This window comes from Rutidosis leptorrhynchoides, unplaced genomic scaffold, assembly GCF_046630445.1.
Source record: "Rutidosis leptorrhynchoides isolate AG116_Rl617_1_P2 unplaced genomic scaffold, CSIRO_AGI_Rlap_v1 contig54, whole genome shotgun sequence".
Taxonomy (NCBI): domain Eukaryota; kingdom Viridiplantae; phylum Streptophyta; class Magnoliopsida; order Asterales; family Asteraceae; genus Rutidosis; species Rutidosis leptorrhynchoides.
Window position 1 is genome coordinate 48258 of NW_027266765.1, and position 25389 is coordinate 73646.

Sequence of the window (25389 nt, forward strand, 5' to 3'; positions counted from 1 at the left end):
ACACGACTTCCGGATCATTTTTTGTTAGACACAAATTTTTATGAAGGTATTATCCTTATACAATATAAAGAAACCCAATTTAATCTTTGTTGGATGTCTATTACCATTTCGATGGATTCATTCATCATCTGAATGTGCTGTACCTAAATTCGAATCCACTTGGAAGCTCACGATGGTATAATGATGGTGACGGTAATAGTAGATCCAACGGAGAATAGTGGTCGTGTAGACGAACACAGAGAAGAATTAGCAAACGAAACGATGTCGTATGTATGTGAATTGCGATGCAATCACAAATTTACCGTGATCGTTGGCCCGTTACCGTTGGGATAGAATATCACCAAAATTTATAAATTATTGAAATATCATTCACCAAGTTTATAAACTACAAAATATAACTTCAAATTAAAAGATATTCTCAACAAATTAAAAGCTACTCACAACCCGATTTAATTTTTGTTGAATGTCCATCACCATTTCGATGTATAGTGTGCTGTACCTGAACTCAAATTCACCTGGAAGCTCACGAAGTCATAATGGTGGTTGAACGAAACGATGTGTGAATTGTGATGGAATCACAAATTTACAGTTATCGGTGGCTGTTTCGAGGAACACATAATCGTTATCGTGTAGACGAATACGGAGAAAAAATAGCAAATGAAACGATATCGTATCTATGTGCATTGCAATCACAAATTTACGGTTACCGTTGGCTCGTTACAGTTGGGATAGAATATCACCAAAGTTTATAAATTATTGAAATAACGTTCACTAAGTTTATAAACTTCATAAATATAACTTCAAACAAAAAGAAATTCTCAACAAATTAGAAGCTATTTATCCTATCATTTCTTCTGCAAAAGGTTGGTTACTTTCTTGAGTTGTCACTGTTTTCACTCTATCTTCTCCTTGGATAATCTTCATATACAATGAAATCGAACGCTCTCTCATCAAACGAATGCACCGAATATCACCATAATAAAAATACAGCATAATAGAAATAAGAATAGTATATAGCAACATGAAGGAGACCTCTACATCATGCTCGAGGTAAAGCCGTTGGTTTTTTCTCCATGTCACTCAGTTGACGCCATCTTCTCCAACTTATCTTCATCAACTTCAAAAGCCTTCCTAGCTTGTTTAAGCTCTTCTTGCATGGACAGCAATTCTGTACATCGATTAAGTTTTGGAGTATCCTGCATCAACAGATTTGGATTACTATTGCTATACCATTTACCATAAATGAGAGAAGAAATTTCCACACGTGAAGGGATCAAGACATCTATTATAAAATGCACTTTGACGGGACACATGTTACTTGTATTTTTCAAAAAATGATTAACAGAAACTTAGCCAACATTTTATGGAAGTAAGAACTTAGCCGACAGAAATTTAGCCAACATTTTATGCCAACATTGTAAAATCTGAATAACTTGAGAGTTAAGTAACAAGATTTCTTAAGAAAAATGTACTAGTTATTGGGTATGAGACGAAAATTGGATAACATTTTCTGGAAGTAAGAAGATGAGGTCTTGTTCAAATGCAGTTAAATAGTAAATTCTGAATAATTGCAAGTAAATATACTACAAAAACCAAGGTACCTTGCGAATTAGGTACAGGAAGTCTTCAACTGAAAGCTTTCCCCTCTTTGATCCAATATCTTGAGCTTTATGTGTCTGTGCATCCAGTTTCAAATTAGCAACACGATACCAACACCTATGTCTTACGTGAGAAGAATGATACGATGTGACCAATTTTTACTTAAACCACAATAAAAGCTAAGCATACCAAATCGGTGACATACTCCACAACAATGTCTTCCACTAGTGCAACTGTTTCAGGAAGTGGCTGAAAGAAAGCAAGAATATAAATTCTCACCAACATAAATGCGATAGACTAAATGAAAATAAATTCATCAAAATGATGAGGCAACAAGGTAATGTGAACTTACATTAGGACCATCTCCAAAACCATACATCATGTGGTGCACTGTGTAACAATTGACATTGGCAAAAGTAAAATCAGAACGAAAGAAATCACATTGGATAACATCATTAAACAGAAATACAAGACAGATTTACTCACAATCTTTCTGAAACATTCCACGCTTGCGCTTGAATGAAGTCTCGGATGGTTGTGAGGCTCCAACTTTGGATTTTGAAGATGATGCCCCCAGAGGATTGCTCATATTCGACGAAAATCAAGTGTCGATTGGATACCTGGTGAGTCAAATAATCAAAATTCGAAATTTTCATTAAAAATTCAATTTACATATTAACTATTAAGTTTTCTTATTGTAATTGAAAACACATTAGTATAGACAAGAACAAACAGAATCGAAAAGAAATTAAACTCAAATCAGAGAAATCCAGAGTAATTATGAAACCACGAAATTATCGATAAGCACTTTCACTAACATGCTTCTCGCTATGTTATGTACTTATGTTCTTTGTCTCAAATATGTTACTATGCAGGTTTGGTTATCGAGGATGGATGGTCGTATGGCCCTAGCTAATTCAGTAGCTCTAAAGTTGGCTGGGATTACTAACTTATCAGAAGATCAGAGTGGTGGAACTATCGTGCGGACAGCCAGTGGAGGTACTCTTCAATATTGTTGAAAAACTTGAAATCTTTCCAAATGATCCTTATAGTTTTAGTTACCGTTGTTCCATCGATAAGCACCAATTCTGTCCAAATTCTAGATAAGCTCCAAATCTGTCCAGATGCTCCTTATAGAGTTATAGTTCTGTCCAAATGCTCCAATTCTGGAATTTATAATGCTTTGACTACTCTTTTGAATTTCGCATCGACATAGTTAAAAAGATTTACGACAGCCGCAAAACTATCCAATGAAAATTCAACCATCGATTCATCGAAGATAGGGATATGACAGCAGAACAGTGGAAATGTTTATAGCTAAGTAATTATCTTTCACTCTGACAACTAAACAAGGTAAAACAGTAATCTCCCTGCGAAACAGGAACAAGAACAGACATATAAACAAGGGGAAAATTGCATTGAAGCAAAAGATAAACTAGCAGGATACAAAGTTTGATATCATCAGCTTAGACTAGTTCGTCAGCCGAATTACGACGACAGCCATGAAACTATCCGATCAAAATCCATTCATCGATTCGTCAAAGAAAATTTGAAACGAAATTAAACTCGTATGAAAATCGATTTTGGGTCCTCAAATTTCTAGTTGTAAGCGAACTAGGGAAGTTTAGTTTCAACAATTCAAATGCACACACAGGAACTTAAAAATTGGATTTTGATTCTCCAAAGAGTGAACTATTTGACAATTAAACCAAAGCAAAGGAGAAAAAATAGAAGAAAAATCATACCAGGATTGAATCTGAGGAGATGGATGAGATCGATTTCGAGCTTTTCAAAGGTCTATCTATGGAGTCTTGACTCTTGACAGATGGTTGATGTCTATTTCGTTAAAATTTTAATCCTTATAATATATATATATATATAGGTGGGCCTGAATATCAAAGTGATAATCATGGGCTTAATCTGAGAGATTCCGATCGTTGACGACATTTGACTTTTTGTTTGACTGTAGAGTAGAAGAGAGTGTATTTATCGACTTTTGAAGCTTAACATGAAAGCATCCCATCAATCATTTATACTTTTATTATCCGATCCTCATAAAATAAAATCATTATAATGGAAAATTGTTGTTCCTGGGTTTATTGATTCGCATGTGCACTTAATAAATGCAGGATTGCAGGTTTCACCAATAACTCCTGCTCAATGACTTGTTCTTTTTTGTATTATATATATGTTCTGATGAAATCAACTTTTTGATTCCAAGAGTTCATTTTTCCTGCAGTAAACATCTTTTACTTTTAAGTTAAACGCCCATGTCTCAATAATAATCTGCATGAAAAGAGCAAAGTTTCTGAACTGGTGATACTGAGTTGATCATTTTGATCCTGAAAAACAGATGGATCGTGTTCTACTCCGAGGTGTGAATCACAAAGAGGAATTTGTAAGAAGGGTCAAAGCAGCAGCAAGTAGTAATTTTCTTCCTATTTAAGTGCATCTTATATTGTTTTGCAATTCCGTAAACGTGCAATCATTGTTTTCAATAATTATTATTCAACACTTAGTTTCTGTGAAGCTACAAAAACAAAGTTGTATTTTTTTTTTTTGTTGGAAAAGCTTAATAATAGTATTAGCAAATAGCAATGACAAAAAGTTTGAGACTTTCAGCCTAAAGTACTTAGCCCGCTCTTTTCATTTATCTTAAGAATTCTCGTGAAATTTCTGAGTATTCGGGTATTAATTTAACATTTTCAGACTCAAAGACATTGGTCTAGATGAAAATAAAACCTAGTTCCATTTAGCTCCAAAATATATATTTATGATTTTTTTTCGTTGCATATTCTCAGGATATTATTAGCACAAGAGGTCGTGCCCTGAGCAATTGGATGTACTTAGGTGGTGTGAAGGCACTTGCTGATGGGTCTCTTGGTTGGAGTTCTGCCCTCTTCCATGAGGTTAAAAAAACATATTTCTAGAATTCTTTTTCTTCTAATTTCCTGTTCATGACATTAATTATCAGGAAATTGCTCGGCTGTCTTTAATTTTAACAGCCCTATTTGGATGATCCTGGAAATTATGGAATACAAGTTACTGAACTCAATCGTCCTCTTAGCATGTCAATGGCATCCGATAAAGCTGGCCTGCAGGTGTTTGTTTCCTCATATTCTTGTTTACTTGCATTGCACCTCAGTGCAGGTTCTTTTAGCGTTTTGTTAGGAATTTATCATTCTTCAGTATAGTTATTCAAGTTTTTTCTGTTTTCTTCCTCTTTACTTTTTTTTGTTCTCTGTTCCAATTATTAACAGCCACAACACCTTTTGATTGATGCCGATATTGTCACTAAAAAGCTCGGAATCGATAGGGCACAAAAGAGCTCCTTCCTATTTGGGTCACTTTTACTTAGCAATACTCATTTGGCATTGGGTTCTGATTGGCCAGTAAATATCAAATCCGTTTAGTATTTGATCATCATATAACATTATTAGAACACTGTGAAACGACGAAAAGAAAACAATGAGAAACGAAAGTTTTCGTTTCTCATTGTTTTCTTTTCGTCGTTTAGAAGGAATTATTGGTATTATGGAAAAAAAGACAATAATGTGCTTTAACTTTTGCAGTATGTAGATATTAATCCTTTGCTTAGTCTGAGAACGGCAATGGAAAGAATACCTCCAGGTTGGGAGGAAGCTTGGATCGAGTCAGAATGCCTCTCACTCACTGAATCTCTTATCGCGTAAGCAAAAAACTTGTTCTTCAAGTAAACTCTGATTCCTTCTAAAATTCGTTTTCATTTTTACTGAATTAATAATAAGTACATTATCTTGGTATAATTACATGTAGCCACACCATTTCTGACGCTCAAGCATGTTTCTTGGAGAACGATCTAGGATCATTATCGACTGGAAAATTTGCAGACTTTGTCATACTCTCATCTGATTCTTGGGATGAGTTTGAAAAGGGAAATGCATCTATCCAGGCAACTTATGTTGGTGGAATTCAAGCCTACCCATGAATCCATTAGGAAATGGAATTTCAAGCTTCTTTTAAGAATCTAAAATTTATCTATGGTGGTTGTGTTTTTTTTTTCCTTTTCTTTTTTGAAGGATTGTTTTGTTCATACTTAATTTGAAAGATGGTAGGAATTGTGTGTTCGTTTATTATTTGGAACAATCCTTTCAAAATGTATAACTTTACTTTAAATGGCAAATAACACACATTTTAAATACCTCTTGAACGAAATGATACTTGCTTTAGATGCAAGACTAACATATTATATTTCGCTTTGAATTTTTATTTTTTTAAGATGAATTTTTATTATACTAGTGGTGTCCCATGGAATCTAAGAAAAAGCAATTTTGTTGGCTTCTCAAATCTCAGCTACTCGTCAGCAAACAGAAAAAGGTTTTAGTCAACGAAACAGAAAACGTTAAAAAACGTCCAACTAACTTTCCACTTAACACTAGCAGTTGTTCAGTCGTCACTCGTCATTACCATTTCTATTCTTTTGACTCTCAGTCACTTCGTAAGTAACTTCTTGTGACCTTTCAATTTAGTCCCTATATTTTAAGGTCGTTGGTCCTTAATCCTTATGAATTTCATAGCTAAAACATAAGTGCATCTAGACGTGGCCAGTTAACTTATAACCTCTCAAACTAAATAATGATGTAGAAAATAAAGGCAAACCGGATCGAATGAATAAATCGTCTTCATTTTCGTTTAAATTAATGCTTACATTTCCAAGATTTTTAAGACTCTTCTATCCGATTACAATTGATTAAAGTTGTACGAGTTTTGGTGTGTTCGTGTGGTGTCGCTCCATACTCATTATATTTTGGTGGAATCGATATGTATTATAGAGAGAGTCAGAGAGAGAAAAAGAGATCGATTAAAGTTCCAAAATAGGTACGATTACGTTGAGTAATGGAGCTTGGGGAAGAAGTCATGTCAATTGATTTTGAGTTGATTGAGGATTTTAATAAATTGAACACCAAATGGAGAGCACTATTCCCATTAAAATAAATACGATCAAGGAGCTTCATGCTCCATAATACCAATCAAATTGTACATCATTTCTATCAATATAAGTACGATGACGTTCAGTAATTGAGGTTGCTGAAAAAGTCATGTCAATTGATTTTGAGTTGAGGATTTTAATAAAATCCTAATTCTCATTTTAGTTTAAGACAAAATATGATCCCATTCACTCCCTTAATCTTTTTATTTGATTTTAATTTCACATAAAGATGAATCGAGTCGTTTTTCGTTAATCATAAAACAGTAATATCGCGACATTTTTTCTTTTGAAAGGTTGGGAGGAGAAGTGAGAATATTGGATAATTTATAATATTTTCGTCCCAAAATAAATACAAAAATTTGTATCTATTTTAGACCGGAAAAAATAATATATATATATAAAAAGATAATTACTATAAAATACAACAAGTACATCCACACAAGAACATTCTAGGGAAAAGCTATATCCAAATCTATATTAAAAAATCTATTATTATTATTATCCAGAGTCGGCAACAAGTACTTCATTTAAATAATGAAAAAACTGAAGAAAAAACTTAAAAATCTCAATTATTATTATTATCAAAAACAAATTAATATGTCAAATATTAAAAAGAAATGCCAGCTGTCAAAAACGAAAGTGAGCAAAAAAAGCTTGTCTGTTCCTTTTCTCTTTCGAACATTCAATTACACCACCGGTCCAGTAAAGCACTAAATTCAATCTCCAGGAAACGAAGAAGATAAAAACTCGCTCGATCCCAATTTAGCTGTAAGTCTTAATTTTGATTGAATGGATGATCATCTGATAATTATGAACTTACCCAATTGGTTAATTCACTATGACATAGTTCGATTTTAGCTCAATTTTTCTTTTTCTGTATGCTACGATCGATAGGTCGATCGTTTGAAATTGTTCGGTGAATAGGGGTTTTGAGCAAATTTTGTACTGGGTTTTAGCTTAGCATTAGCTGATTTGAAGTAATTTTAATTGGGTTTTTAATTGCTGATAGAAAAGTAAAGTTTGACTTGGAGTAACCATTCTTTACTTTTCTTAGTGGTGATGATGATCTTGTATTGCTTACCTTTTTAAAATTCTGTTTCTTTATTAGTATTTATTTAGTTTGTTTTAAAGTTCCAATCTTTTCGAAAATTTCTGATGTAATCTCATTGTGAAGTTTGTGATTTTTGAGTAAATCTGTTTTATTGTTTTAGGTTATCGGTAAGTTGATGAAATAGCAGGAGCCCGTTTGAGTTTTGTTTGACGGGGTTGGTCAGATTTTAAGAGATGGGTTGTAAAGGGTGCTTTGAGTGGCTGTTGAAGCTCCTCAACTTCTTGATTACTCTTGTGGGATTAGCAATGGTTGGTTATGGAATTTACTTGTATGTGGAATACAAACGAGCTGCTGATGATACTCTTACATTATTATCACCTGTAACTGGGGATACAGTTGACCTTGGTCGACCGATGCTCATTGCAGTTTCCTTGTCAAGTAGCTTTCTTGATCACCTACCAAAGGCTTGGTATGAATTCTCCTTGATTTAATTATATACTTCAGCTCAATATTTTTGTTGTCTCAATAGAATTCATGATTGTGTGTTCTTCTTACGTGTTTGGATCGGTTACTTATACTGAGTAATGATGAATTGGACTCGTGTCGTGCATTTTATGTTTGATGTGGATGAGGGAAAGGAGAACGATATGATGGAAATGCTTTTATTGTAGAAGCCATTCGTTTTCTCTGCAGTTGATTGCGAACTTTTGAACGATTTATTTTGGTTTTTGTTATCCTGAAGGGATTATTCCCATGGAAACTGAGCAATAAATGATGGTGGTATAGTTTTGTCCTTTTCTTTTACTTGTTTTCATTGTTTTCTGGCACTCCCTTATGAAACATGAAAATTCTTCTATTCTCTCCATAAAAATGGCATGTGTCAAGTGTTTTGCAGATGTAGAAAGTAGAAACTAGGACTTTATATTGAGCAGTCTATTTGCATACATGTAATTGCACCGTGAATAAACCCTTTTAGACTAAACACAGCTATCCGCTGGTTGTTATAAATGGTTCTCTCTTTTGAAGAGAAGCTGTTCCAAATGTTGTAAGCCTTTACAAATCATGAACTGTAAGGTAACAGGAAACTGCCAAATATTCATATGAAAGTCCTGATAGCAAAATTTATGTAGCCAACTTGAGGCATTATGTTCTGTTCCCAGCACTTTGTGTGTGATGGAGAAATCTGGTTGAATAGGTTGGGAGTACCATTCAAACTGGTTATCCATTGTGAAAGTGTTTTTTATTCTGTTTGTACTTGAAATGACATCATGTTGCTTGTGGTTCAGTCTTATACCATCTTGAAGCTTCTGTTAGTTAGTTTTTGGGATACTGGGCATGTTTTAATATTTTACATGCATTATGTATGTGCTGTCATTCTAATATTTGCATTCATTTCTTTTCAGGTTCATATATTTATTCCTTGCACTTGGCGTAATCCTCTTCATCATCTCTTTGATTGGATGCATTGCATCTTGTACTCGAACTGGATGCTGCTTGGTTTTCGTATCCTAATTATTATATTTCTTTGTATCTTCTTAGTATGGTACTTGTACATTCTGGCATTGTCCGTTGATGTTTGACTGAGGTTCTTATTGTGTGACGAATTCTTCCTTAATAACAACCTAGTATTCAATACTGGTGGTCTTAATGATCTGTGTGGAACTGGCATTTTGTGGCTATATATACTTTGACAAGAGCTGGAAAGAAGTAAGAAATTGCAGATTTGTTTTTAAAAATTAAGGTGGTGTGGTAGCATATCTAATTCATGGAATAATATTTATTATTATTATTTTTTCAGAAAATTCCAACAGACGATACCGGAGATTTTCACATGATTTATGATTGTCTTAGAGAACATTGGGATATTGTCAGATGGGTTGCTCTTGTTTGTTTGATTTTAGAGGTAAGCATATGATGTAACTTCTGTTTACAATATTCATGAGTGCACAGATGCTTATTCATAACCCAAAATGTAGATTAAAGACTTCAAACATCAAAATTTTGATTCACTTGGGGTGATCTCTTTTCAACTTTGCATTCTCATAAGCCTTTTGTGTTTCTGCTTATTTAGTTCGTATAGGAGAGCAATGCTGAGATAGTTACATAATCACAAGTTTCCTTCTATTTTTTTCTCTCTGTCTCATAAACTACCTTATATCTTGTTTCGCAGGTTTTGATATTTATTCTAGCCCTTGTGGTTAGGGCCGCAAACAAACCTCCAGAATATGACAGTGATGATGAGCTCATAGTCCCAAGGCAACAAATTAGGCAGCCTTTGATAAACAGACTACCTCCTGCTACTGGTGTGCCAATTTCTGGAAACGCGGATCAGCGTGGCGGCAGAACTGATCCTTGGAGCACACGTATGCGGGAAAAGGTGAGATTTCCTCTAGTGCAAACTTTTGATTTAACAAAATGTGGGATAATTCCATCTGCTGGTTGAAATGGTATTCTTACAGTTTTTATTTACCACTTAAATTATTCACTGACATCTATAAAACTGCTTTTGCATACAGTTTTCAAGTAAATGAGTATGATTCATCTTCATGGTTTTAACACTGCTCTTGTATATATTTATTTGCATGTAAATACCAGTATGGGCTTGATACTTCTGAGTTTACGTACAACCCTTCCGAGTCACAAAGGTATCAACAAGTTCAAACACAGCCAACAGAAGAAAAGGGTCGCTGCACAATCATGTAATCACTTTCTTAGTTTCGCTGAAATGCAAAATGTTTTGGGTTTCAGAAATGACAAAGGTGTTTTGACAGCTTCAAATTTCTCAGTCAGACAACAATCTATTTTGTTTCCATTGTGTAATCCATACAATACATATTCTTGAGGAGTTTGCTTGTGTCTCTCCCCTCTTATGATTCCAATTAAACCGAGATCCTTTGTGTTAAATGCATTTACTGTGTTTTGTGTTATCTTGTTTCCTTTTTACTTGAGAGTAATTGCTTTACAAATTCTCTAGGTTTTGTGCATTTGGCAATAGGTTGTTCTATTTTTACGTCTTTATTCCTTTGATGATGGTTGGAGCAACATCGATGAAATCAGAAATGGCTTTTCGTCCTCTATGATTAGGTGGGTTCGTTTTGTGCCTAGAGAATGCTCTGTCTTCTCTTCCTCCAGACACCCTTCAAAGGAGTATTTTGTGCAAGATGCACCAAACAAAGTTGAAGGTCTGGTTGAGTCAAAGTCCACACACATAATTATGAATTGGAAAATGCACTGAATGAATGATTGGTAATGGCAAGATATTACCAGTGAGAGTCGTGTATGACTTTTCATTTCTCTTTGTATGGTAGTTGAAGAGTGTCGCTTTCATGTTAAATTTTTTTTCTTTTTTGCGTCTCTGTTTTCCTTTTTCTAGTTGCTCCCTGGTCCAAATTAAAAGCAGTAGTACAGATCATAAATGTATTTTTGGGTTCTCAGTTTCAAAGTTTATTATATCTTCGACTTGAGAGAATGACAGATTATTATTCCTTCCGTCTCTCGGTATATGGATAATTCTCATACATAATTTACATAAAAACACGTATTTCCGCATGTATTGAGAGACGAAGGGAGTATAGTAGAAATTCTTTAAATTAATACTCGGTAAATTAATAAACTCTCCAAAATAATAAATTTGTCCGGTCCCGACTTGGGCCAATGTAAAAAATTCAAAAACTTGATAAAATAATAAGATAATAATTTTTCGGGAGATCTCTTTATAATTTTCGGTCTCAAGAAAATTATAAATTAATAATTCATAGAAACTGAAAAAAATATATTACATTCTAATGAAATATGATTCAATAGTTGTCAGTTTTCCTTGAAAGTTCAAGTCTATTTAGAGCTCATCTCTAATTTTTCTTATTGTATCCAAGAGCTCATTTATTTGCCTTTTTGTTTGGTATGTACAGTATAATTACTTAGTTTATACAAAAATATGAATTACGTTGAATCGGTTAAAAACTCTTTAAATTAATAATTATTAATTTATCGATAAATTAATAACTCTCTAAATTAATAAATTTCTCCGATCCTCACATTATTAATTTATAGAGTTTTAACTGTAGGTTTTTGGAGCTCAGCCAGTGGATTTTTGATGATGATGATGAAAATTGCTAGTGCGTTTTGGGGGTGTACTACTTTTATACATACTAATCCTAGAAGGTGAACATCAAAAGGTCCTCCCGGAAACTGAGAATACGGAAATGCTAATTTTACTAATTAATCACTTACATGTGGGATCCACATTTGTTTTTTCTGTTTTGTTTTTATCTAATATTATATTTTAGTCCTGATAAATTTTATAAATTTAAAGTTTAGTCCTTATAATGTTTTTGTATATTATTATTTTTAGAAGACGATGATTCCTCTTCTGTTATGTAATTAATATTATCTCTAATTAATTTCATACTCGATCTACGAAATATTTGTTCTTTTATTATTGTATTATCTATTCTAGGTACCGAACTAATTGGTGTTGTTTTTATTGTTTCTACTTTTGGCGTGATGCCAAATAGATCTTCTAAATAAATTTTATCTTTATCTTTGAATCGTATACTATGATGACTATTTGATAAGGCATATCCTATTTCATAAGTTATTGTGAATGGGTAGTCTTCTTTTGCCATTAAATTATTTCTATAAAATTTGTATGCTATTATTAATGATTTATCTAAATTTCTGTACATAAAGGTATTCCTAGTTGTAGTGATACATTAAATTTTAATTTTGTATATGCTAGATTTCCATTTACTATTCCTATTATTATATCTCGTGGATCTTGAATTTTTATCATCACAAATAGTTGTTGATTTTATTAAGATCTGAACAGTTGATATGTGAATATAACCTATTTTATTTCTTTCTTCTTCTTTTATATTTAACTTATCAATTTTTTCTTTAATTTCTCTACCATTTATAATAGGTATACTTGTTTCTCCGGTTGCAGTTGAAATTTTTATTGGATATTCAGCAGTTATTTTGTCGAAATAAAGTATATTTTTTCTACTTAGAATATTTCTTAATGACTTTTTTATATCTTGTCCTTCTTTTAGATTTAATTCTTCTTTTTTAATTTTTTTGATTATATTTTTGCTAATTAAGATATCTCTTTTGAAAGTACATTTTTCTTCTTGAGATCTAAATAATCTATAGTATTAATTGATGATGAAGCTATTTCTTTTTCCATTTTTAACTATTGTAAAGTCTAAGTTGTTCCAGCATAACACAGTAGAAGTCAATTTTATGTGATAGTTCTAATCGTAAAATGTTTAAAACTCTGATGTTTCCATTACCGTTATCTAATTCCATAATAATTCTAAGGTCGTTATGACACTTATTTATATAATTTTCACAATGATCTATTAGACTAATTAGATCTGGACTATTTTTCTTTAGTTTCATTAAATATATTCCTTGTGTTATATCGTTAATATAACTCATTCTCTGATACCAGTTTTTATAACGCGGATTAGAATTTGAATAATTGGCTAATTGGAAGGAAATAAATAGATTTTTATTAATAAGATAGGAATACAAATGCTTGATGTAATTTAAATAGATTGGTCTGACCAATCTGTATTATTATCTTCTTCAGGATCATAGTATATATTAGTTTTGTATAGATATTCTAATTGTATATCTATATGGGTTAATATATCTAGATTTTCTTCAATCTTTTTATATTAATTTGCTATTAACGATTTTAGATAGTTTTCATATTTAGTTGCTATTTCTTTTGCTAAATCTGAGGGTAATATCCTCCTGAATATTATTTCTATTTTTCTAATTCTTCTTATATGTATTTTCTGATTATAATCAGAAATTGTTTCTTCTAGTTGGATTATTTTTTGATTAGTTTCATTTTGTAAAACAAATAATTTTGCAGTATTAGAACTTTCAATTAAAGATAAATCAAGTGTATTAGTTGACGAATCCATACCTGAATCTATCTGCTTTGTGAATGCTTTTGCTGGTGATTTTCTTGGTTTCTTGATAATAGATTGCTTGATTTTTATGTATTTGGTATTATTATATTTTTGCTGATTTTTGCTTTGGTAAAACAGATTTCCTATAAACGGGAAATCAAAACGTTGGTTTGTTATCAAACAAACAAAGGAGAATTTTAATTCACTCAATAAACTCTGAGTCCTAAGTGAACCAGAGGATACATATTTATACACATAATAAGTGGACTATATTCCACTTAATACCCTTACACATTACATTATTGATACATTATTGATGCCCTTAAAGATTTATATCAGGACTTACGTTTTGTTGTAAGAAGACACAGATGTCTACATCTTGCTTTAACTAGTGGATGCAATTATTTCATCATCTGTATTGGATTCCTCTAGCTTTTCTTTTTTGTCTTCTTTCTCTTTGTTGTCTTCCATTATTATTGAGATAGAATCTATAGAGTTGTTGTCTTTATTGCTGTGTAGGAGAGTGCATATTATTTCTTTTGTCCTGTAAGGCAGGTATTGTAGTGATCCAGAGAAATCCGAAAATGGTCCTTCGAAAATCTGAACTGCTCTTAATCCTTCAGCACTTATTTCTTGACTATACTTTGAGTATATCAGAATATTCTCACTTATGTAGTTAATAAAATACTTTTCATGGGTATCAATTTTTTCGGTGTTTCTTAGTATTCCGGCGAAATATTTGGCATTGAGTTCTTCAATCTCGTTTTCTGATAGTTTTCGTCCAGTTGATCCATCTCTTGGTGGATAATTTTTATTTGATATTTCGAGTACCATGACTGCATAACTTGGAACCATTATTTTTTCTTTGTCGAATACTGGAAGAGAGCTATATATTTTTATAAATATTTCTCTATCTTTTTCTATTCGGGACATATAGTTTCTTATAGCATGCTGGTCCTAGGGGAAATTCTGAAAGTAGGTTAGTGCCTTTTAGATAGATAGTATCTATTAAGCCATGAATAAGAAATTTATATAGTGCTAGAGGGTTTGCATCAGGAAGAAATATTGTTTTTGGACTCGAATCTAATTTGACTGTTGGGTAGAAGTGTTGGCTCATTTATTTTTCTGAATAATGACTGAGCATTGAATAACACTCATTGAATGATGAAATTGATGGTTGTTTGGCTTTGTGTTTTTCTTCTCTAGTGGGGATGTTAAGAATACTAGAGTTGGGAATTCTATCTATTGGAGTCATTTTTCCTGAATGCCTGATCGAAGATGATGGTGTTGAGAGTAGTTTGGATTTGTAGTAGGGAATTTCTGTTTGGATTTGTTGAATTTGGTATTCTTCATAGGCTTTTTGAGCCTCTTCTCTGATTGTGAATGACTTATGTTGAATATTGGACTGTCCAGTGACAAAGGCAGAAACTTTGTGCCAATGATCGTAAACTCCTTTCATGGGTCCATTAAATCTTGCATAGTATTTTGTTTGGGATGATTTTGTAGTGTCGTACTGTAATGTTGAAGGAATGGTTGACGAGTCTGAATTAGATGAAGATCCAATGTTTATTGATGTTGATAATGGTAATGGATCCACCACGTTTTTGCTGTATAGCTTTGATGGTTGGATCTTTCCTCCTAGTTGAATTATGGCTGCTTCAAGTTGAGATATTTTCTTCTGTCTTTCTACTATTTCTTTCTATTTTTCTTCAATTTCTTTTCTATTGATAGCTATATGTTCCGTCATTCTTTTGATTATTTCTTCCATTCTCTTGTCAGGGTGTCTGCGATGACGTTGTTTTCTGACTTTATGTATTTTATGATTGTTGGAAATTGCCGTAGCTCTAGCTGCCACCTAATCAGTCTTCCTTGATTGAAGTTGCTTCGGATTTTATATTGAATGAATCATGTAAGATATTTGCTATCAGTACGGAGTTCTAACTATTTGGGAAGAAGTTCGATCCTCCATTTTCTCATTGTTTTAAGACAAGCAAGTGTCTCTTTTTCATGTATAGGATATTTTTGCTCAGTTTCCGAGAAAGTTCCTGATATATATTTGCTAGTCTTTCGACTTGTGTATTTTTTGACTTTTCAGTCTGTATATTGATTTTTGCTTTCATACAGCCAGCCCAAGTTTCTTGAGAGGCATCTGTCTCCACAATCAGATAATCATCACTTTGCGGATTGTATAATTTCGGAAGATATTTACAAGCATTTTTCAGCTTGTCTATAAGTATTGAATCATTATTATTCCAAGTCCATAGGACTTTTGTACTTAATTTCTTTTGTAATAATCTTCTTTCTTTGGCTAAGGACTTAAAAAATCCTTGATCTGAAATGTAATTTAAGGATCCTAAAAACCTTTGTAGATGTTTTCTATCTTCTATTTTTGAAGGAAAACTATTTAGTTTTTTTATAACGTTATCTTATAATTTTAATTCTCTATTTCCTGATATAGTTAATCCTAAATAATCTATTTCATTTCTAGCGATTATTGCTTTTTTTTTACTCAGAATTAAACCTTTTTCTTTGACTCTCTCTAGGACTAGTTTCAATTTCTTATAATGATCTTCTAATGAATTATTTGTATAGATTAATATATCATCTATATATACTAAGCAAAATTCTTCTAATCCTTTTAAATTTTTATCCATAAATCTTTGATAAATTCCTAGTGCTTGTTTTAATCCAAATGGTAATACGGTCCATTGGTAATGTTTATGAGGAGGACATGTAAAAGCTGTTAATGGTTTAATGTTATCATGTAATTTTAGTTGCCAAAATCCTAATTTAGCGTCTAAAGTACTAAACAAATGACTTCCTCTAATCTTTTGAAGTATATAATCTTTTCTAGGTAATTTATAAGCATCTCCTATTGTTGCTTCATTCATTTTTGTATAATTAATTACCATTCTTCTTTTTCCTCGTTTTATTTCATTATGATTTTCTACATAAAATGCGGGTGCAGCATGCCTACTAGTTGACTCTTCTAATATTTCTTTTTCTAGAAGTTCAGTACATTCTTTTGTAAATTCTTCTACATCAATTTTTGAATATGGGATTTTATTTTCTACATTTACTTCTTGATTAGGATCTCTTAATTTTATTTTTATTAGTTCGTGATTATTATTTTTATCTTGATCTAGTAGATTATCACTACATACATCTTCTAATAGATTTTCTACTTCTTTTTGTAACTCTATAAGTATACCTAACATTTCATTTATAACTTTAAGTTTTTGAGTAATTTGTAATTTATTTAACGTTACTAATATTGGTATTTTTATAACAATGCTTTTCTGATTTTTGTAAGATGGTGCAGTTAGCTATATATGATGCAAGTATTGACAAAATGGCTGATATAATTTTAGAAAATTATTTCCTATTATTATAGGTAATCCTGATTCTTGTTGATATATCGATGGTACTATAAATATATAATTTCTTATTTTTATTTTTATTTTATTAAAAAATGATGCTTTCCATATAAGATGTTTGCTACCATCTGTTATTGATATAACTAATGGTTTTTGTAGTTTATTCCATCGAAATGGAATTTTTGCTGAAGCAAAACACAAAGTTGCTCCTGTATCTATATATGCATCATAAGACTTTTCTTTATATTTTATTTCTATGAACGTACAATTAGGATTAGGTTTATTCATTTGAAGATGAATAATCTTCTTCCGAATCATAAGATTGACTACTATCAGATACTAATTCATATATTTCTTCTATTTCAGAATTTGAATCTTCTATTGGTTCTAGATGATTTTCTATTGCTATATTTAATATTTTTAATTTTTTTTATTTTCAGTTTTCTTTTTATTAGGACATTTATTTGCATAATGACCTTTTTCATTACATATCCAGTATCTACATGTTTTCTTATTTTCAGGACAATATTTTTCTTTTTTATATGGTAATCTTTTTTTGAAAAACTTTCTTTTTCTAAACTTATTTTTCTTATAGTTATATTTTCTATATTTATTTCTCGGGAATTTCCTCCATCTATATTTCTTTATGATTTTTCTTTTTTCTTTGTTACATCCATAATTACCGGGTACTTTAGGATTATTTTTACAACATAGTTGTCCAATAGGGTGTTTAAGTTGGTTTTTTATAGATCGTTGTAAACATTGTTCAGCTATATAATTTTGAGTTATTTCTATAGCTCCTCCTAATGTATGAGCTATTCTATTATTTGCTACTTCTGCCATATATATATCTTTTATAGTTTTATTTAGTGGCCATGATAATTTATTTAAATATATTTCTTTGTGTGCCTCTCTAGATTCTACATGTAATTTATAATAGTATTTTTGAAATTCACATGTATAAGATTCTATATCACACATATTATAAATTTGTATATTATTAAAATGCCAGAAAGCCTTTTCTGCTTTAGCGGCTTCAGTTTGCTTTTTTCTTATCTACATCATCTTTTTCTAGGAATTCTCTATTTATGGTATCTACTAATGTGAAGAAAACTTCTGAGTTTGTTGTTTTTTCTCTTAGTAAAATATCTTGTGGTAAAGTTTGTAAATAGTTTTTCACGGATCCTGTTACTTTAAAAGTGACAAAAGTCCAAACTAGATTAGGATTAAAATCTTGAAATATTTTTTCTAATTGAATTAATAATCTTGTATTATTCATCCAAAGAGTTAAAGCTTCTTCTTTATTTTGAACACAGTCTAGATTTAGAATATCTATATTAGTTTTAATTGATGGTGTATATTGATCAGGAAATTTTTTCCATTTGTCATTTTGTCTAGTATAACATTTTTCATTCATATAATCATTATGATAAAATTCTCTTCTTCTTTTATGACCTGAAGTTGATTCTAGAATTTCTTCTAGTTTTATTCTAAATGGTAAATCATCTTCTGATTCATATCCATATACTACTTTTTCTTTATCATCTTCTATGTTATAATTTTTATGTTCATGGGTTTCTTTTTCTTCTTCAATGATTTTTAATTGAGATAAAAGTTGCCTAACTCCTGATATTTGGTTAGATATATTTTCTTGTTCCATTATATAATTCGACGAGGTAATTCTAGAGTAACTATTCTTTTAGGTTTTGTAATAATAATTTCTTGTTGGATATTTGGGTATTGAATTATAGATTTTTCCTTTTTTCGAATTTAATTTTTCAAATTTGTATAATTCTTTGTTTAATTTTTCTATAATATCTCCGTCTTCCTGAAGAAAATTTTCATTTTGATTTTCTAATAGATCTTTAATATTTTTAAGACAATTTTTTGAATCATTAATTTCTTGATATATGTCTTTTGATTTATATTGATTTATATATTCATTCATTATAGAAAATAATTCTTCAATAGTTTTCTTATTTTCTAGATTATTTAGTTTTTTATTTAATTTATTTTTAATATCTTTTAAATCTTCTTTTATTTTTATTATATCAGATGTTATTACCATTATGTAGTTTCTAATTGTACCTTTAAAGTTTCTAAAGTTTTCAAATATTTTTTCTCATTTTTTAATATTTGTCTAGTATGTTCATATTGAATTATAAGATAACCAGCGTAATGTATTGTTTTCATTTCATGATGCGCTCTTATTAATTCTTGAAAATGTTGTATATTGTCTTCATAAATTTCTATCATGCCTCTGGCTATTAGTATTTTATGTCTTAAATCGTTTAGTTGATCACGTAAAACAGTATTCATAATAAAAGGACTATTTTACTTTTTTATTAAAACTTGAAAGTGCTTTTATAAATAATGAAATAATGTTTTTAATTAATGACATGTTTTTAATTAATGATGTTTCATTCCGTGAACAAAGTTTACAAGAAGGACACATTTATTTACAGACATAAAAAAATATCCTATTTCATTTACGTTTTTGATTTTGATGATATATTTATAATTTATCCTGCGTTTTGATTGATTGAACACATCTTTTTTTTTTCTCTCTCTTTTGAACTGATGAAAAAAACTCAGAAGTTGAATTTATTATGCTTTGAGTTTTGCCTAAGACGTACGATCACTAGAATATACATAGTACTACCTCCATTATATAGTAACAGTGATAAATATTTTCGAAGAGAGTAGTATTTTTTCTTTTTTTTGAGAAAATGAAACGTACAAAACCTAAATAAAGGATTATATATATCTGCAACATTCGCCATTAAAAATCAATTAATTGCAGGAGAAACCTTTACATATCCAGGCAAAGAAAACAAATAATGATACGGTTATAAAAATTTTAGCTACGAATAATTATATCAAATTATCAATCCAAGATGAACGACCTACCGTCAAAAAAAGAAAGATGAACGACCTACCGTCAAAAAAAGAAAGATGAATGACCTGGATATTTTTTAACATTTTAATTTCTTTGCTGCTAAATGTCAAAAAAATGAAATACAAATATCATAATAAATATTATTTAAAAGTATGTAAAAAAAGAAAGTGAATATATATACAAACCTAAAAATAAATATTTAATACAGCTTAAAGTCTAATGTTTGTCTACGAGTTGGAATTCTAAAAATGGAAAAATTCGAGATCTGGACTAAAACCTCATTTATTATGGAATATGAAATTTCTACTCTTCGCACATATCATCAATCAGGAAATATCTAAGTATTTGATAATGATATAATTGCAAGTGATTTCACTCCACCACTCATTTGGAAAACGTATTCATGCATGTACATACGTGTGAAGATGATATATAATTTTTGTCTGATGTTTTTATTTTTACATTAATTATAAAAATAAAAATATTATATATTTTGAGATGGAAGGAGTAATTGATATGTGAAACAGTAAATCATTGCATAATCAAACACAATGTGAAAGTATTGAAATATATATATTGACTTCTTATATATAAGTTTGCAAACTAAAATGAATAACTAAATACATAGGACGATCGATACATGACAATAAAATTATTTATTTATAATTTATATGCATCTTATATTAATTAGATACACTCTCATCCCATATGTATTTTTATTATGTATCACACATTCACACTATTTTTCTTTTTATCTTCCTCCACTTTAAAATTACTGGCTACATTTTATACTGTTTACATCGAATATATATAACTCAAGTATAATATTAAATAACATAATAAAATATATCTTGTCTCAAACGTAGTCCACCTAATGTATACATGATATTCTTATAAGAGAAACTTTACAATCGCATAATAAAAAATGTTAATGCTTTTGAATTTAAAATTACATGAAAAGGTAATTAAACGAGCTGGAAGAGACATTTTTTACAAATAAACAATCACCTCCTCCATATTTTAGTTTTAAACTTTACAACATATATCTTTGAGTAAATTCGTATATATATAAACAATATTTTTCTTTTTTGATATTAATATATAAAAAAGATTGAAAGGGAGAAAAAAAAAGAGTACTTTTAGGTCTCACAGATGATAAGATAAACTGGAATCTTCAACATGTCGATGGTCAATTATAAAATGGTTCCTAAACTAATGGCGCTATTTGTACAGCTGTTGTACGGATTCGACAATTTTGTAATACATTCGTTTCTAATTACTAAACGACAGATAATTAGGGATATAGATAGTAAAGACTAATCAACGTACTTTTATATATGTGTCTTGTTTTGTGTCATTATGATTTTATGATGATTATGAAATGATATTTTCTATTCAACCCAAGCTGTGTAATCAAGTGAAATTAAAATATTAGTTTATAGTAAGAGATTACTAATACACATATTAATATAATTAATGCATGCTTTTCACGCATAATTAATGATAATCATTAATCAATAAAAAATAACCGTCCTACCGATTGTTCCACTCATATTGTGAGCTATCAGATTCCTAAGTGAGTCTAACCGTCCACTAATTTGTTCCTAATCAAATATGAGTTTAATAACTCATTCTTTTACATACATTATTTCTTCACATGATATGTTAGCGTAGTAGTAGGTTTGATGTGGGGATTGAACGTCTCGTCCCTTAATTAAAATATTTGGAAGTTCGATTTCTAGTCTTTTCGAAAAAAAATTATGTGGTCAGCTTCTCATCATTTCGTGTGTTGACAATCGGAACGAAAGATTAGTCTCACTGCTGTCGGCGGTGAGGATACCCAATAAAACTAAAGAAAAGTAGTAGTGATAGTCATGAAACAGTCTCTTTATAAAATGTAGTTGAAGGCAGAGCTGAGTCCCGAAGATCAGGTAACCTTAGTGCACCAAGATTCGTCGTTTCTTTATATAGTAGTGATGTTGAAGGTTCAACCCTCGCACTTTTGATCTATGTGTTCATGATACGGTATCTTCTTAATTTCAACCTCGTGATCCAAGATCTTTCAAGGGTTTACGATTTTAGCGAAGATGAAGACACTGAAAGTGAGAGTGAAGATGATGGTAAGTAATTACTAATTACCTCCTCTATTTTTTCTTTTCCTTTGTGAAAATAATTTTAATTAGTTTTCTTCAATTGTCATCCAAACCAGTTTGTTCTGTTAGAGATGCAAGAGTGCATGCAGTTGATGATCATGGCTGCCGGACGCGGTGGAATGATTCCGACTGCCTAAGTCAAATTTCAGGCAATTTCCCTTTTTCTTTTCCGGGATATTTCATATGCAATCACAGTTATCACTGAATTTTATGCAATTTCTGCTCAACTGCTCCTACCGTCCCAAAATATTTGTAAATTTTATATGCATGCCAATTTTATATGCATGTTGTATAAGAAAATTGACGACTATTTTGGGACGGAGGTAATATTACTTTCCTTTTGTTGGCCTATGAGTCTGAAATCAAAATCTGAACTTTTCGCCTCTTTTCGTCTTCCAGATAAACCTTCCAAATCCCATCGATCAAGCCATAGGAGAGGAAAATCTGAAACTCTGCGTGTTCAGTACATAAACAAAAAGGATTTGAGGTCAGTTACAATGTTCTTCTTGTTCTGTTGTCTTCTATTTTATGTCATTTCTCTCTCCAAATAAATACCAAGAGTGTAATTTATGTTTTTATCCTTTTTGTAGGGTGACTATTAGCACTTGGAATGTAGCTGGAAGATCTCCTTCTGACGATACAGAGATTGATGATTGGTTATGTTTGGATGATGAACCTTCAGACATGTACATTCTTGGGTATGGCCTGAAACCTGATCCTGTTTTGTTCCAATTTTTCTAGTGATGGCAATTTATTGAATATTGATGTTTCTACAGTTTTCAAGAAGTAGTCTCATTGAATGCTGGGGATGTATTCGGAGCTGAAGATAACCGACCAATTCCCAAATGGGAAGCACTAATTCGAAAAACTTTAAACAAATCTTTCGAACCTGAAAAAAGTAACCATAAAAGCTATAGTGCTCCACCTTCCCCAGTATTAAGGACTTCTCAGTTGCAGATGAACTTGCAGACCAAATCGATGATCTTCCATTAGAGATGACGAGTGATGAAGATTGTGAGGAGCATGATAGTCATTACGACTTGGAAGAACAAGGTTTTAACAAAGTTGCAAAAAGTTTAAAGATGAGTAGAATTTATAGCATGGACTGTGATGATAGTAGACTACTAGACTGGCCTGAAAAATCATTTGATGCAACTCCTCAAGTAGTCTCTTCAAATTCAAAGTTACGTAGAGTTTGGAGTTCTAATGCAAGGATTGGGTTTGATTTGCTCGAGAATTCTTTCATATCAAGTCCTCAAAACAATATATTAAATGCAAAGGGACTGAAGAGATCACATCATAGCTCTGGAGATTTATCGTTGTGGACTGGGCATGCAAAGAAGCTTGTAGCTGTTGAACCACTTTCTGATTTATCTGATGGAAGCTCAGATGAGGAAAATGACATTTTCCCGGAAATTCCATCGGACAAGAGCAAATCACGGCCTAAGTACGTCCGAATTGTCAGCAAGCAGATGGTAGGGATATATCTGTCTATTTGGGTGCGTAAAAGGCTGCGAAGGCATATAAACAACTTGAAAGTTTCTCCTGTTGGGATTGGTCTTATGGGATACATGGGAAATAAGGTAATCCAAACTTTTAAAGAACATTTTTTGATTGATAACTCTAGAATGAATTCAGCTAACTAAGTAAAATATTATATACTACCTCCGTCTTTAAATACATTACGTTTTGCATTTGATATCGATTTAGAGGCTGATTGATTATGCAGGGCGCTGTTTCTGTTAGCATGTCTCTTTACCTATCAAAGATGTGCTTCGTTTGTTCTCATCTCACCTCTGGCCAAAAGGATGGTGCTGAACATAGACGGAATTCTGATGTGAATGAAATTATTCGACGCACAAGCTTTTCGTCTCTGTTTGATTCCAATCAGCCACAGACAATTCCATCTCATGAGTAAGTACTATCAAAGTGGCAGTTGGTGAAATCTCTTTAAGTTTAAATCTTGAAAAACTGAATGGCTTAATATTGATTGTTTCTGCAAACAGTCAGATATTCTGGTTTGGAGATCTGAATTATCGTTTGAATATGTCGGATGCTGAAGTAAAGAAGCTTGTTGCTCAGAAATGGAGTGAACTAATTAACCATGATCAGGTGAGACATACATGGATAATCATTAATCTTGTCAAGTGAAAATCTGTTTTCTTTTGCAAAATTGATTTTGTAGGAGATATAAACTAATTGATTCTGCTATAATGTCTCAGTTGAGCAAAGAGCTTCACAACGGTCATGTATTTGACGGATGGAAAGAAGGGTTGATAAACTTCCCTCCAACTTATAAGTATGCAATTAACTCGGATAGATATGTTGGTGAAAACCCAAAAGAAGGGGAAAAGAAGAGATCTCCAGCATGGTAACCTTTATTTCTTACAAAAGTTTTATTTTTTAGCATAAAATTTGTTTTTTAGCAGTAAATTTGCTTAATTTTAGCATAATTTTCACTTGTATTCTGAAAAGTTGTGTGCTTTAACGTCTTTTACAGGTGTGATCGTATACTTTGGTTAGGAAAAGGCATAAAGCAGCTATGTTACAAGAGATCAGAAATAAGGCTCTCCGGATCATCGGCCAGTCAGCTCTAGGTTTTTAGTTGAAGTTCAAGTCTTAGACCATCGGAAACTGGAAAAGGCCTTAAATGTCAACAAAGCAGTTGTACGCTCTGAAATTTTGTTAGAGGAAGGTGCTGATTGTCCTAATTACTTTAGCAGATAGAAGGAAAAATTTGTATAGTAGCTGACGATAAAAAATCTGACGATGCTACCTCAGGAAACCAATAGTTATCAAACAGATATGCCTAAGTTATCGGGGATAGCACATTAGCAAGCTCGGTCACATTCATAATTATTTGTGTTTTCAAGATGATAGCAGGGAAAATAGTACTTTGATCAGTCTTTAGTTTAGTATATATATGTAGTGTGAATTATGTTGAGAACTCAAAAAAAGGTTTTTCTTCAATTTTTTTCTTCTTTTTTAATTTTCTCACAATTGTAAAAGTCTCTGAATTTTGTTACTTTTTTTTTTCTATTAATACAAAATACTGATAATGTAAATTTCTCCACTTTTCAGTTCTTACTTTGGGATGGTTCCTTAAAATACTCCATCCGTCCTTAATTAATTGTCACATTAATTTGGCTGAAATGTTTAGTAATATGAGGTCAAGCTAAAGTTGAGTATGAAATAATCTCAGTTAGGTTTGGTTAGTTGCATCAACTTTGATTAAGAACAGTAAGACAATGTCATTAGGCTAAGTTAGTTTTGATTAACATAAAGTGGAACATTAAAAAACTAGAATAAGGTAGCATTTTTTTGACAGTAGTCAAAGGAAAACATCATTTTCTAGTAATGCACTTCATAACTAAAGTACAAAATTATTTAGTACAAGTGTACAACATTCCTCTCCCA

General features: G+C 31.3%; 2 protein-coding genes and 2 pseudogenes across 2 annotated transcripts; 3 read left to right on the forward strand and 1 right to left on the reverse strand.

The window, feature by feature from the left end:
• Positions 1 to 1076: 1076 nt before the first annotated feature.
• Positions 1077 to 2188, reverse strand: LOC139884358 (transcription initiation factor TFIID subunit 13-like). The gene is made up of 5 exons (XM_071868400.1): positions 2086 to 2188; positions 1952 to 1989; positions 1789 to 1848; positions 1602 to 1676; positions 1077 to 1196 (listed from the first exon to the last, which is right to left on the reverse strand). The coding sequence occupies exons 1-5, from the start codon at positions 2186 to 2188 to the stop codon at positions 1077 to 1079; spliced, it is 396 nt and encodes a 131-aa protein (XP_071724501.1).
• Positions 2189 to 2468: 280 nt separating this feature from the next.
• On the forward strand, positions 2469 to 5566 carry LOC139884347 (protein LONG AFTER FAR-RED 3-like; annotated as a pseudogene).
• Positions 5567 to 7852: 2286 nt separating this feature from the next.
• LOC139884357 (tobamovirus multiplication protein 2A-like) lies at positions 7853 to 10322 on the forward strand. Its single transcript, XM_071868399.1, has 6 exons — positions 7853 to 8088; positions 9023 to 9122; positions 9246 to 9326; positions 9418 to 9522; positions 9790 to 9996; positions 10215 to 10322. Exons 1-6 carry the CDS (start codon positions 7853 to 7855, stop codon positions 10320 to 10322), a joined length of 837 nt encoding a protein of 278 aa, XP_071724500.1.
• Positions 10323 to 15072: 4750 nt separating this feature from the next.
• LOC139884348 (type I inositol polyphosphate 5-phosphatase 2-like) lies at positions 15073 to 24699 on the forward strand (annotated as a pseudogene).
• Positions 24700 to 25389: the final 690 nt, after the last annotated feature.

What these genes read in the sequence shown, in the direction of transcription:
- LOC139884358 (XM_071868400.1), bottom strand. Translation starts at nt 2,188, where the DNA reads ATGAGCAATCCTCTGGGGGCATCATCTTCAAAATCCAAAGTTGGAGCC. An exon ending in TGGAATGTTTCAGAAAGATT is followed by an intron (nt 1,990 to 2,085) that starts GTGAGTAAATCT and finishes ATTGTTACACAG; the next exon opens with TGCACCACATGATGTATGGT. An exon ending in GTTTTGGAGATGGTCCTAAT is followed by an intron (nt 1,849 to 1,951) that starts GTAAGTTCACAT and finishes GCTTTCTTTCAG; the next exon opens with CCACTTCCTGAAACAGTTGC.
- LOC139884357 (XM_071868399.1), top strand. Translation starts at nt 7,853, where the DNA reads ATGGGTTGTAAAGGGTGCTTTGAGTGGCTGTTGAAGCTCCTCAACTTC. An exon ending in GATCACCTACCAAAGGCTTG is followed by an intron (nt 8,089 to 9,022) that starts GTATGAATTCTC and finishes ATTTCTTTTCAG; the next exon opens with GTTCATATATTTATTCCTTG. An exon ending in TTGTTTGTTTGATTTTAGAG is followed by an intron (nt 9,523 to 9,789) that starts GTAAGCATATGA and finishes CTTGTTTCGCAG; the next exon opens with GTTTTGATATTTATTCTAGC.